The sequence below is a fragment of the Rhinoraja longicauda genome, chromosome 11 (genome assembly GCF_053455715.1).
Source record: "Rhinoraja longicauda isolate Sanriku21f chromosome 11, sRhiLon1.1, whole genome shotgun sequence".
Taxonomy (NCBI): Eukaryota; Metazoa; Chordata; class Chondrichthyes; order Rajiformes; family Arhynchobatidae; genus Rhinoraja; species Rhinoraja longicauda.
In genome coordinates this window covers 34037715-34053301 of record NC_135963.1, presented here as the reverse complement: position 1 = coordinate 34053301, position 15587 = coordinate 34037715, and the positions used below count along the sequence as shown (strand labels likewise).

Here is a 15587-nt window from a genome sequence, read left to right as displayed (position 1 = left end):
GTTGGTCTTTCATTTGGTAACTGTTCACAGACACAGACTAATCGCATTCTATGCTATTGTGCAGAATGGAGTTTTCCGGAAAATGTTTGTTAGGATTGTATCATGAAACATTTGAGAGTGTAAGAACGTGTGAAATCAAGAGCTTGGTCAAAAGGTTGGATCAATGGGTGATGACCAATCCAAATGAGGAAATGATAGACAAGTTTGAAAGTCCTCTGATAATCCAATGTTTTACTGTTGAAAGTGTATACATTGTTTAGTGCAGTTTGTCATTGGAATGAATGTGTAAACTCCCAAATATCAGGAATTCTCTGATTATGCATTCAAATATCTGATATTCTTCTGACTCAGCAGGTTAACACAGACATTTCAACAAAACATTGAAGCAAAACCTTTACTCAGTCAGAGGGAAATGGCATCAACAGCAAGTCTACAACAACGTGCTGAAAGGCGCCCGGTTAATGATGAGTGGAATGACAACTCGCATTATGATAATACAGGTTTTGTCTCAGAAGAAAGCGCATCAATTTTAGAAAATCCTAGTGCCAACCCTTTAATAAGCACAATATCAAGGAGCACATCTGCTCAGGGGCGTAGGCCATTAATGAGACAGGACAGAATTATAGGAGTTCCATTGGATTTGGAACATGGCATGCACAGTGTCAGAAATACACAAGAAACTGAAGGGCCTCCATCCAATCCCTGGCAAAACTGGACTAGAACACCAAGTCCATTTGAGGATAGAACTGCATTTCCTTCAAAGTTGGAGACCACTCCTTTCAGCAGTCCTATTCCTGATAGAAAAGATTTGGAACATTCAACACGTGGAATTACTGAATTTTCCAGAACATTTTCATCGGGTTCTCCATGGAGTTTTCTCAATTCTAGAGAATCTAATTTAAGTGGAGGTCATATGGACAAATTCACACATACCTGCAGACCTGAGTCTGCCAAGAGTGCTATTATTATCAGTAAAAGTACTGAACGACTTGCACCAATGATGAGATCAGTTAAAGCAGGCCAGTTTAAGAAATCCCAAAGCATTGATGAAATTGACATTGGGGCCTTCAAGATTTACAATATACCACTGGATTGTTATGGTTCCAGCTCAGAACATCCTGGTAGCATTGATATACCAGACCAAATGCCAGCCCAGGAACTAGGCATGTCACGCAGCCTTTCTGCTCCAATGTTGGATGAAGATTTATCGGAAACATATGGAAGCATAAAGATCTCTCATAAAGTTCCAACCGCAAAGAAAGTGTACCATTTTGACCAAAGTTTCAACCCTCAAGGTGCCGCAAATCTTAAACCTGAGAGACGGGTAACCACTTCTTTTACACACAATGTTGACTACGGTGTCCAGCAAAACAAGAATGTTTCAAAAGATATCATTAATCCACACTCCTTCAGAGGCTACGAACCCATGGAACACATGTATTCATTCTCACAGCCCTCAGGAAATGATGAACCAATAAATCCTCGGTTTGCAACTCAAGGGGATAGAGTTGGATTCTTAAGAAGGGGTGACTCCCTGGCAACCTCCACAGAAATGGCATTGCATCGAAGGGTTAATGAAGCTCCTGAGATACCCCAAAGTGACAGATATGTCAGGACTCATTACAGAGGAGTTTTAGAACATCAGAACAGCGCATCATTAGTTGAGTCACAATATCTCAAAAGGAATGGAAGATATGATGAAGATTATTCAACATTCCAAGACTTGAAAAATCAGGGTAGAACTTTTCAAGATAAACCTTTGACTCAGAGGAGGCCTTTGTCTGCAAGAAGCTACAGTACTGAAAGCTATGGGTTTTCCCAAACCAGACCAGTTTCAGCAAGGCCTACCATGGCAGCTCTGTTAGAGAAGTTACCTTCAGATTATAACATCACTAGCTACAGTGAAAAGCCTTCAGAGAGCAATGATGTAAGAATCAGGTCTTCACAGTTGAAAGGCGATGAGAGTGCCAAAATACCTCTAGACTGGAGACAACAACTGCTCAGGCATATAGAAGCGAAAAGGTTAGATAGGGTGAGTGTTTTAAAAAAATGTTTTTTATAAATATTGAATTTTTATCCAGTTCTATAAAAAATATTAATTTGTTCAATTGCTAATACGGGGTATGGCAATACTCTACTGGACTGTTTGTAAGAAAAAGAATTTCACTACGCGTTAGCACTTCGCACATGTGACAATAAAAGCACCATTGACCACCATTGATGGAAGGATATCATTAAGTTGGAAAGCCTGCGAAAGTTGGAAAGTTGGAAGAGATTCACCAAAATTTCACCTCGGATTGCGGGCTTGAGTTATAGGGAGAGGCTGGATAGGCTTGAACTCTTCACTCTCAAACGTAGAAACCTGAGAGGTGAAACTTTTGAGGTATATCAGATCATGATTGATATGGATAAAGTGAATTTTCGCTGTCTTTTTTCCAGGGTAGAGGATTCTAAAACTAGTGGGCATAGGCTTAAGGTGAAAGGGTAATGATTCAAGAAGGACCTCAGGGTCAATTTTTTCATTCAGATGGTAGTCCATATCTGGAATTAGCAGCCATAGAGAGTTATAGAACCAGATACAATTACAACTTTTAAAATACATCTGTACTGATATATAAGGATGAGGAATTTAGAGCGCCAGGACTAAATGCAGGCAAATGGGACTAGCCCAGTATGCCAACCTGGTCGGCATGGACATGGTGGGCCAAAGGGTCAGTTTCAGTGCTGTGTAGCTCTATGACTATGACCGCACATGTATGCACCTTATAATTTTTTGTACTTCAGTCAAGTTCCTTTTTGCCTTCTTTGCGTCAAGGAAAACAAACATAATCATCATAATCAATATAATGATGTAATCTTGTCTTTCCTGTGGTGTGTTAACCATAACTGTACACATTACTCCAGCTGTGGCTGAACCAATGTTTATATAATTGTACATAATCTCTCTGCTCATGAGAGGTGGTAAATATGGCAAATGCCTTCACCACCTTAACTATTGGTATGCCACCATCAGAGATCCTTGGACTTGAAAAGAGAGAGGTTCCTCTGTTCCTCACTATTCCTTAAGACCCTACCGTTTATTGTGCATATCCTACCCTTATTAGTATTCCCAAAGTCCATAACCTCATCCTTATTAGGATTTATTTTCATCTGCAAGTGCTTTGCCGATTTTACCAAATGATCAATATGTAGCCTATTACTATCCTCCTCAGCAACACTGCCGATTTACATATCATTTGCAAACTTTCTAATCATACCTCTGATATTCATATCCAAACATGCTGTGCATAACAAGCTGTAAGAGTTCAGCAATGATGCCTGTGGCATACCACAAGTCTCCAACTTCCAATCACAAAAATTATCCATCACACCCTGTGCCTCCTTTTATCAAGCCAATTTTGATTCCAATATGTCAAGTTGCTCTAAAACCCATGGGCTCTAAGCTTTTTGACTGGTCTCCCATGTGGTACATTGCCATGTCCTTACAAAAATCCATGTAGGCAACTGCACTGCCTTCATCAATACATTTTGTTACCTCTGAAAAGTTCAATCAAACTGGTCACGCAGGATCTAACCTTAACAAAATCTTGCCTTTCCAAGTGTTGATTAATCCTCTCAGAGTTTTATTCAATAACTCCTCTAAACTGACAACAGAATCTTGTGAATGCTACATGTATTCTGATAATTTTATATTTTCATTATTTTTCTCACATCAGATTTTTTAAATTCTCTTTTATTGAGACACTATCCCTTCCTGTCAAGCTGTGATTATTGTTATCCATTTCACTGTCATTACTATCATGTTCTCCTTTATATATTTTCCCTTACCAGAACCTCTATCGAGAGAGGTGTAAAAAGTAATGAGAGGAATAGATGCACAGTCTCTTGTCCAGAGTAGATGAATGGAGGTCCAGAGAGCATAGGTTTAAGGTGGGGGAAAGATTTAAAGGAATCGGAGGGGTAACTTTTCACACAAAGGGTGGTAGGTGTATGGAACAAGCTGCGGAGAAGGTAGTTGATGCTGGGACTATCCCAACATTTAAGAAACAATTAGACAGGTACATGGATAGGATAGGTTTGGATGGATATGGACTAAACGCAGGCAGGTGGGACTAGTGGCCGGTGTGGACAAGTTGGGCCGAAGGGCCTGTTTTCACGCTGTATCACTCTATGACTCTTTCCCACAGGTGTTTTTATTTTTAATTTACAGCTTTCCCATGACATCATAGTTTGAACCTTTTCCCCCTTTTCCTCAAACTCTTGATTTGGGCTGCTGCTATTGAATGTGCGTATACATTCCACTCTGATATTCCATTAAAACACAACACTTATTTTCCCTACGAAAGATTTTCATCCTAAACTGTTAACTCTGGTTCTGCATTTGCAGATGTTGCCTGACCTGCTGAGTGTTTCCAGCATTTCTGTTTTTATTATTTTCCCCAACTTTACCTAATTCCACCATTTTTTAAACTCCATTGTACCCTTCCTAGCCTCTCCAATCTATTTCACCTGATTTCTACCCAACATGTTCCCATGATCATTGTTGTAAGATAATCTTAATGTAATTAGTACATCAATCAACCCATTTTAGTGTGCTACCACTAAAAGACATAGAACAGTACAGGAACTGGCCCTTCGTAGTGTTCATACTTCATGCAACTGGGCTGCATGCATTAGAAAAACAATCCGATTTTAATATTAGCTAAAATTACAAAGACAGTCAACCTCTGCCAACAGCAATTGCTACATAATCATTTCTTGCTGTCCGCCTCATTAATTGTACAACTGGCACGAGCAGGCAGCTTAATTAACAATAACTTATACTGGAGAATCGACAAGTTCTGCAAAATTCTGAACTTAACCAAATATTACAAAGATATTAAATTACTTCAAATTCTCACAAATATGATACTTTAATCCAATTATCATAGAATCTTTGCAATTTTCATCACACTAGGTTTTTTGCATGCAGCTAAATCTCTTCCAATTAATTCCAGTTCCCAGATCCTGCTTGTAGCCTTGTAGGTGATAGTATGCACTCATTTATTTACTTTTAAAAAAAGACAATTTCTGCATCCGCCATTATATCACATAGTAAGCTCGAGACCCTAACTATTCCATTCTTTGAATGGAAATATTTTTGCTCAATACCATTCTAATCCTACCTATTTATCTTAAACCTACAAACCTTTTATGTTATAAGTTTATATCCCGTAAACCTAGTTGCAGCATTCTCTAATAAAGGAAATACCTAGACAATCTTTACTTAACAAAACCTTACCAATCAGTGGCAACATTTTAAAAACTCCATTGCACCGTTCCTAGCCTCTCCAATCTATTTCACCTGATTTCTACCCAATATGTTCCCATGATCATTGCCGCAAGATAACCTTCATGTAATTAGTGCATCAATTAACCCATTTTAGTGTGCTACCACTAAAAGAGAACAGTGCAGGAACAGGCCCTTCGGCCCACATTGTTTGTGCCAAATATGATTCCAAGACCAACTCGTATCTGCCTGTATATAACCCATATCCCTCCATTCCCTGCACAACCATTTGCCTATCCAAAATTCTTATAAATGTAATTATCGTATCTGACTCAATCACCATTCGCGGCAGCGTGTACCAGGAACTCATCACTCTCTGTGTAAAACAACTTTGCCCTTCTCACCATAAAGCAATGCCCTCTAGTAATTGATCTTTCCATCTTGGGGAAAAAACCTTCTGACTCTGCCTCTCATAATTTTACAAATACTTCTATCAGGTTTCCCTAAAACATCTGACATTCCTGAGAAAACACCACAAGTCTGACCAACCTTTTCCTATAGCTCCTATAGGAATATAACAACGTGAGGTATGGACTTGGTGCCCAAGTTCCCGCTGTACATCAATGTTGTTAAAGGTCATGCCGTTCACTCTATATTTTCCCCTTACATTCAACCTCCCAAAGTGCAATACCTTACACATGCTCGGATTAAACTCCATCTCCCATTTCTCTAACCATTTCTGGAGCTGATCTATATCCTGCTGTATATTTTAGCAGCCTTCCTCACAGTCTGCAACCCCAGCAAACCTACTAACCGAGCCCATCTACGTTTATGTCCAAGTCATGAATGTGTAACACAAATATTAGGGTTTGTAATATACATAAGTTAGTAAGCCATGACGTGTCGTATGTAAAGCCATGCTGACTTGCTAATTATGACTAAGCCATAATTAACCTAATCTGTTTCAAATGCGAGTAAATCCTATCCCGAAGAATCTTTTCCAATAAAGTAAGAATATTAGCTACTCTCCAGTCCTCCAGGAACTCTCCTGTGACTAGAAAAGATGCAAAGATCTTTATCAAGGCTCACGCCATCTCCTTTTGTGCCTCTCTCAATATCTCAAGAGTTAGGAGTGTTTTATTGTCATATGTCCCCAACAGAACAATGGGATTATTACTTGCGGCAGCACAACAGAATATGTCAACATAGTACACTGTAAACAATATAATATATATTTTTAAAGTACAGACACAGACACAGACATACACATACACACACACACACAGACACACGGACACACACACACTCACAGACATACTCACAGACATACTCACAGACACACTCACATATACACACTCACATATACACACTCACATACACACACATACACACACATACACACACGCACACAGACACAGGCAGACACAGACACACACACACAGACACACACACTCACACACACACACACACACCTCCCTCTTATTTGGAGGCTTTACTGTTTAATAGCCTGATGGCTGTAGGGAAAAAGCTGTTCCTGAACCTGGATGTTATAATTTGCAGGCTCCTATATCTTCCCGATAGCAGGAGTTAAATGTGTGTGTGACCAGGGTGGTGTCGGTCTCTGATGATGTTGGCTGCCTTTTTGTGGCAGACTCCTATAAATCCCTTTGATGGTGGGGAGGTCACTACCCATGATGGACTGGGCAGTGTTCACCACTTTTTGCAGTCCTGGGCGTTCAAGTTGCCAAACCAGGCCATGATGCAACCAGTCAATATGCTCTCCACTGTACACCTGTAGAAGTTCAAGAGAGTTGTCTCTGACGTATCAAATCTCTGCAATCTTCTCAGGAAGTAGAGGCTTTGATGGTCTTTATTAATGCATCAGTGTATTAGGTGCAGGAAAGATCTTCAGAGATATGCAGGCCCAGGATTTGAAACTTTTGACTCTTTCCGCCATCATCCCTTCACTACAGACAGGTTTGTGGGTCCTCCTACTTCCTCTTGTAAAGTCCACAATCAGTTCCTTGGTCTTATTGACATTTGAGAGCCTGATTGTTGTGCTGACACCATTTGGTCAGTTGATCGATCTCCCTTCTATACTCTGACTCATCAATATTTGTAATTCGTCCAACAACGGTGGTGTCATTGGCGAACCTGAAGATGGTGTTGGCGCTGTGTCCAGCTAGACAGTCATGAGTATAGCGAACAGGGTCTGAGCATGCAGCCATGAGGGGCTCCCATACTGATGGTTACCGGGGAAGAAGTGTTGCTGCCAATTCGTACAGACTGGCCTGTTGATGAGGAAGTCGAGGATCCAGTTTCAGTGGGATGCGCAAAGACCCAGTTCCGTGAGGATAACCTGCTGGGAGGGGATTATAATATTCAATGCCAAGCTATAGTCTATAAACAACAGCCTAACAACTTCAGTGTTAGTAAGAACTAACTATTTTGCGAGTGACAATCCCATTCATTGTTTATTGCAATATGGTTGTGAATGTCAGCCATATTTACATTTCTGTGGAGAAAAGATTACATATGGGCATGTAAGGTAGATTTGCTCCATTCGGTTTACCCCAAGTTCTATTCTCTACTGGGCCTCAGCTTAAGTTGTCCATAATTAATTAGGTCAACATAATTAATGTTGAACTGTGTAGGTATATTTGTTGTCTGATGGACAGACCATAAAAACCCTGCTCTCTATCTAAAAGATACTGTTACTGCTTTATCGCAGGTACATGGAGTTCATTTTACTCCATTTTTACAGCCATGAATAAAATGTGACTCTGTTTCTGTTTTTTATTCTCAGAATAATTAAATTCAGTAACAAATAGCTCCTCTGCATCAGCACATTTCTTGACAGTAACAGCTATTAAAATAATTATCCTATCTATCTGCCTAATTCCTTTCAGGATATCAAAAGTAACTGCCGTGAATAATCACCAGGTTAAGACAGTGATTTTTGACTTTTATCTTCAAGTGCTTGTTCACCGGTTCACTTGAAGGTCAGCAGCATGGGTATTAACAAAAAATTGTCTTTTGGCCTCCAATGAAACTAACACAAAAAATCTGTTCATGTTTCAATGTAATTTATCCTTTTGTAAAAAATAGTGCACCACTTACCCCCCTCCCCCCCCCCCCCCCCCCACACTTCACCACCTCCCACCCTATTCTCAGCACCATTCAAGAAGTGCAGCTACCTTGTTGCATTGTACCCACGCATCTATTTTTCAGTGTTAGATCTGAACATAACTATTAGCAGAACTGTTGTACACTTGAGTTGGATGGAAAGGGATATCCTATCCTATTAAATGATCCTTACACTCAGCCTAATATTTACAATTAACACCAAAAAAAAGATTATGTTGAAAGTCTGAACAAACAGAAAATTGCTGGGAAAGCTTTCTTCATCGATTAATTCTCATTTAAAGAAAGGTTGTCCTAAAACATCTGAAATAAATGACAATCTAAATGTCATTTGCTACATCCTGTCCCAGCTAAGGTGAATCATTTCCGACCTGGATGAAATGGAAATCTGAATGGCTCATTTCCTCACTTGCACTTAGCCCTTTGTGTCAAATTAATATAAACATGGAACAGGGTTTATTGGTGAAATCAAGCTTATATTGCACATTATTTACCATTATTTGAAGTCTCATTCAGATTCAAATCTGGCCCTGATTTTGGAGATGAAAATATATACTTTGTCTGCTACATAAAAGGAAACTGCATGAAATTAGTATGGGCGAAGTTCCTAGTTGGCATAGGTTTGCAGCACAGAACTTCTCCAAATGTAATATCTATTTAAGAGTACGTTAATTACCTTATTAAGAGAACCTGTTTGTGAAATGCAAATATCATAATAATGCAATTTGGTTTGCAGTTCTGTCTTTGGGATGTCATGTTTTTTAGACTGTAACTCACAATATTAGACTTTACCTGAGATAGCTTCATGCTAATGTTTGCTGGAGTAGGAGAACATTCCTTTACAAATCTGAGCACCTTCATGCCAATGAGTACTGACATTTACCAGATATTAAAACAATTGGCATTAGCTAAGTCAATTTCATGAAAGTTAATGCACTTTTAAAAATAAGTTAATTTTTTGTCTTTTGCTTACATCTCAATATTTTTCCTATTTAATTACTTACTTTGAAATTCCTTACAAATATAAAAACCTTCATGCCCACAACAAGACCTTGCAGTCAGGGAATTTGACATTTAAGGAGAAACTACCCTTGGCCTTCCCATGAACACATATTGTTTAAACCCCAGGATGAGGTTTTCCATACTAGATCATCATTCTTTAGGAAACGAGGGTTCCCCTCTTCCATTATAGATGAGGCTCTCATTAGGGTCTCCTCGATATCCCGCAGCTCCGCGCTTGCTCCCCCTCCCCCCATTCGTAACAAGGACAGAGTCCCCTTTGTCCTCACCTTCCACCCCATCAGCCGTCACATACAGCATATAATCCTTCAACACTTTCACCACCTTCAACGGGATCCCACTACTGGCCACATCTTCTCATCTCCACCCCTTTCTGCTTTCTGCAACTCCCTGGTCAACTCGTCCCTTCCCACTCAAACCACCCCCTCCCCAGATACTTCCACCTGCAACCACAAGAGATGCAACACCTGTCCTTTTACCTCCCCCCTCGACTCCATCCAAGGACCCCAACAGTCTTTTCAGGTGAGGCAGAGGTTCACTTGCACCTCCTCCAACCTCATCTAATGCTTCCGCTGTTCCAGGTGTCAACTTCTGTATATCGGCGAGACCAAGCGCAGGTTCGGTGATCGTTTCGCTGAGCACCTCCACTCAGCCTCCTTAACTTACCTGATCTTCAGAATTGATCAACACCTCAACTTCCTCCTCCCATTACCAATCTGACCTTTCTGTCCTGGGCCTCCTCCATTGTCAGAGATGCTGTCTGACCCGCTGAGTTACCCCAGCTTTTTGTGTCTATTGTTTTGTTTAATGGGATGCCAGTATCTTCAAGAATGATGAAAACTGTTTAGATGGATTGGCTATACATTAATTGCAGTTTCATTGCTGGTCAATATTAGAATTTCAGAAGCTATGTGAATATACGATAAGAAACAATATGGTCATTCAAATCTGTGGCAGCAGTAGGATTTTGAATGCTGTTATCCTGAAGAAGGTACTGATTCATGTTTCATCAAGCCATTGCTGTCACCCTAGGACCATCAGCACAGCATCCTAATAACCTTGGAGGATTGATTGCTGAAATGGAACACATTGTCAGAGCATTTTTGAACAACATGGTTTGACACAATGAACTGCAGATACTGGAATCTTATGTAAAACACAAAATGCTGTGGAAACTCAGCAGATCAGGCAATATCTGTGGATAAAATGGTTGTGTAACATTTCAGGTCGGTTATTGGAGGAGAAAGCTTCAGTTGGAAGAAGCAACCCCGACCCAAAGCATTGCCTATCTATTCCTTCCACAGACGCTGCCTGACCCATTGGGTTACTCCATGATTTGACTCATTAATGCAACAGTCTGAATTTACAAGAATATGCTGAGGCTAAACATCTAATGTCAGAGTGTTCTTTGTAGTACTCAAATATTGGTGGCTTCTGTTTCTGTGTCCAGAGAAACTGAGACAATGATAACAAAGGATGGATGCTGGGTACTTGAAGACTGCAAGGGTTGAAATTGATCTGCTCACTGTTTCCATTCTGGAAAGGTTGGGCTCCAAGCTCGTTATAAACCTATATCGAGGTTAGAGTTGAATCACCCCAATCTATTTGATGTTTTGTGCATGCGCAAATTTGCTACACATTTCTAGTTGCAATTTGTGCATGCCTGGATATCACAATTTCTACATCAGAGATTGACCATCCTTTCAGTGTGTCTCTGCAACAACAATGAATTTTTAACCTTTTATGTGCAATATTGTTAAATTCTTTATTGAAGTCCACTCTCTATCTCATCACTAATCTAGACACGAAGAGTTTGACATCAGCAGGGTGTGCTCTCATGGTTTTCCTTAGCTTCCATCATCCCTTAAAACATATAAAAATTATACAAACTGACTTCCATCTTGTTGATGGGAATAGAGAACTTCTCTGTGGACAAGGTTTGAAGTTAATCCAACTGCCAACCTGGTGCTATCTCTTCAATCACTTGGGCTTCGCGAGCATACACTAAGATTAGGTGCTGTTCATTGGACATTGAAATTGTGATAATGAGATTGACACAATAATTTTTGTGTTTACTGCATGGCTTCACAAAGACATGACTGTTCACACATTGTAATCTGCATATTTCCCACTGTGGTGGAAGTTCTTCCCTTTTCATTGTCAGAGTTGCTCTTAAAAGGAAAATGCTCCAAGTGACATGTCAGTTTCTGTGAAGCCTCATTGTTACATGTGTAACCATCATTGGGGAATGAAAGGCATGATTCAGGGGAAATGAAAAAAAAAATTGAGATATATTATTAGAGACAGAAGGCCTGAACTTTGAACAAAAATAAGATGATCAATAAAAGCCAGATAGATTTGAAATGGGTAAAATGTACGCTGTTTACATTTTTGAGATAACTAATATGTTTGGTAAAGACTCTCCGAACTTCTAAAAAAATGTAACAATACTCCATACAAAATGCCTAACAAAGATGAGAATCTTGGCAATTTGAGGCTTGAACATAGTAATAGAATATGGGTATAGCCAGTATGTATTCTAATTGTCAGTCTTCTGTTTCTCATTTATTATTTCAAACCATGTGGGAAAAGACATCATGATGAATACCTTTTCATTAATCCTGCTTGACCAGCTTCTGGAATTTTTTGAGAATGTGACAAGTAAAATGGATGAAGGAGAGCCAGTGGATGTAGTGTATCTAGACTTTCAGAAAGCCTTTGACATGGTCCCATACGGGAGGTTGGTGAGCAAAATTAGAACACATGGCATTGTGGGTAGGGTGTTGACATGGATAGAGAATTGGTTGGCAGACAGGAAGCAAAGAGGAGGATTAAACGGGTCCTTTCAAGAATGGCAGGCAGCGGAGAGTGGAGTGCCGTAAGGCTCGGTGCTGGGGTCGCAACTATTTACAATATATATTAATGATTTGTATGATGGCATTAGAAGTAACTCTAGCAAGTTTGCGGATGTCACAAAACTGGGTGGCAGTGTGAACTGCGAAGAGGATGTTAGGAGGTTGCAGGGTGACTTAGACAGGTTGAGTGAGTGGGCAGATGCATGGCAGATGCAGTATAATGTAGATAAATGTGAGGTTATCCACTTTGGCAGCAAAAATAAGGAGACAGATTATTATCTCAATGGTGTCAGATTAGGTAAAGAGGAAGTGCAAAGAGATCTTGGTGTCCTTGTACACCAGTTACTGAAAGTAAGCGTGCAGGTACAGCAGACAGTGAAGAAAGCTAATGGCATATTGGCCTTCATAACGAGAGAATTTGAGTACAGGAGAAAAGAACTCCTTCTGCAGTTGTATAGGGCCCTGGTGAGACCACATCCGGAATATTGTGTGCAGTTTTGGTCTCCTAATTTGAGGAAGAACGTCATTGCTATTGAGGCAGTGCAGCGTAGGTCCATGAGGTTAATCCCTGGGATGCAGGGACTGTCATATGAGGAAAGATTGGAAAGACTGGGCTTGTATTCACTAGAGTTTAGAAGGATGAGAAGGGATCTTATAGAGACGTATAAAATTATAAAAGGACTGGACAAGCTAGATGCAGGGAAAATGTTCCCAATGTTGGGAGAGTCCAGAACCAGGGGGGACAGTCTAAAAATAAAGGGGATACTTTAAAACTGAGGTGAGTAGAAACTTTTTCACCCAGAGTTGTGAATTTATGGAATTCTCTGCCACCGAAGGCAGTGGAGGCCAATTCACTGCATTAATTTTAAAGAGAGTTAGATGGAGCTCTAGGGGCTAGTGGAATCAAGGGATATGGGGAGAAGGCAGGCACAGGTTACTGCTTGTAGATGATCACCGATGATCACAATGAATGGTGGTGCTGGCTCGAAGGGTAAATGGCCTCCTCCTGCACCTATTTTCTATGTTTCTAAATATTTTCCAGTTGTGTAATGATCCATTAATAACCGCTGTTGGTTGGAGATTAGCAGAATCTCTCAGTCTAATCAGCCCCAAGGAATAATTTGAACTTGAGAATTAAATGTGGCAGACTAAATAGTTTCATATATCAACCAGGGAAATTTATTATTAGCATCATTGTTAATAAATGCAAATCTGTGTCTCAGTTGAAAAACCAAATAATAGGCAACAAATGTTGTTATAAAATGGTTATAAAATATAAAAGCCAGCTTGCACAATATCAATATATGTCAAAATTAGCTTACATTCTTTTGTGCATTTCACTTTAAATCCCCCAAAGGAGTTTAGGAATAATTTAAAACTGAATTAAAAATCAAAAATTTGCAGAGGCTCTATGGGTCTTGTGTCCCCCTGCAGCATCTAACTTTGTGTTGCCCCAGACCTACATAACCTGTTACTACTTTCTATCCAAGATCCACAAACAGGATTGTCCCAGAAGACTGATTGCTTCAGCGTACTCTTGCCCAATCAAACTTATTTCTTCCTACTTTTCTCCCCTAGTCCTATCTCTTTCCATTTATATTCATGACACTTCAGATGCCTTCTGCCATTTCAATAGTTTCTAGTTCCTTGTTTCCAACCAGTTCATCTTCCCCATGGACATACAATCCCTCCACATACATCCTACATGAGTAGAATCTAAAGGCCTCCCACTTCCTCCTTAAATAAAGACCCAACCAGATCGCCTCCACAAGACATTCATCTGGCTGAACTTGTCAGTCATACAGCACGGAAACAGGCTCTTCGGCCCAACTTGCCCAGGCTGACCAAGATGCCTCATCTATACTAGTCCCACCTGCCTGTGTTTGGCTTATATCCCTCTAAACTGTTCATATCCATGTACCTATCCAAATATCTTGTAGTACCTGCCTCGACTGTCCACTCGTTCCACATACCCACCACCCTCTGTGATTTTTTGCATACATTTATTCATTATTCTTTATTGCTCCACATCATCGTCTATATCTCTCATTTCCCTTATCCCTAACCAGTCTGAGGAAGGGTCTCGACCCAAAACGTCACCCATTCCTTCTCTCCAGAGATGCTGCCTCTTCAGAGTTACTCCAGCTTTTTCTGTGAACACATGGGTTTGCTCCGGCTGCTCCTGTTTCCTTCCACATCCCAAAGATATGCGGGCTTGTAGGTTAATTGGCCTCTGTAAATTGCCTCTAGTGTGTAGGGAATAGTTGAGAAAATGGGATACCATAGAACTATTGCGTGAACAGGAGTGAATTTGGTGGGCCGAAAGGCATGTTTCCATATTGTACCTCTAAACTCTAAACAGAATAGAATAGTACAGTGCAGAAACAGGCCCTTTGGCCCACAATGTCTGGGTTGAAAATAATGGCAAGACCAACTAATCGCATCTGCCTCTGCATGATCCGTAACATTCCATTCCATGCATATACTTGTGCTTGTCTAAAAGCCTTTTAAATGCTACTCGTGTACCTGCCTCATAGACACCCACATCCCTCAATGTAAAACAAAAATTACCCTGCACATCTCCGTTAAACATTTGACATGTCCACGGAGGAAAAAGGATCCAACTGACTACCTTATCTATGTCTCTCAGAATTTTAAATACTTCTATCACGTCTGAAACCTCCTGCTTTCTGGAAAAAACAATCCAAGTTTGTCAAACCTCTACTTGGAGCTAATACTTGCTCATCCAGGCAGCATTCTGGTAAACCTTTCATGCACCCTCTCAAACCTCCACGTCCTTCCTACTATGGGGTGACCAGAATTGCATGCAATATTCCAAATGCAACAAAAGATCTTGTGGAGCTGCAACATGACTTCCTGAGTCTTGTAATCAATGGTCTGACAAATGAAGGCAAGCATACCATACACCCTCTATATCACTCTATTTGTGTTGCCACTATCGAGGAGCTATGAACTTGGACCCCAAGATCCCTCTGTATATCAATGCTGCTCAGGGTCTGAAGAAGGGCCTTGACCGGAAACGTTACCCATTCCTTCTCTCCCGAGATGCTGCCTGACCCGCTGATTTACTCCAGCATTTTGTGTCTACCTGTTCTGGGTCTTGCCATCAACCAAATACCTCATCCTTTCATTTAACCTCCCAAAATGCAACAGCTCATACTTGCTTGGATTAAACTCCACCTGATATTTCTCTGCTCATTTCTACAGCTGATATATGTTCTGTTGTATACATTGATAGTTCTTCTCACTAACAGCTTCAGGGACCGTGGGGGCTCAAG

General features: G+C 40.4%; 1 protein-coding gene across 15 annotated transcripts in view; it reads left to right on the top strand.

Annotated features, from left to right (window-relative positions):
- Nucleotides 1-15587, top strand: part of lrrc7 (leucine rich repeat containing 7) — a 266336-nt gene that overhangs the window by 226407 nt on the left and 24342 nt on the right. For 12 of the 15 annotated variants that reach the window (XM_078407364.1, XM_078407363.1, XM_078407368.1 and 9 more), the window contains one exon: nt 352-2032. In XM_078407364.1, the coding sequence (XP_078263490.1) occupies nt 352-2032 (1681 nt within the window). The remainder of the gene's footprint in view (nt 1-351; nt 2033-15587) is intronic. The other 3 variants (XM_078407367.1, XM_078407370.1, XM_078407373.1) reach the window with 1 other exon arrangement.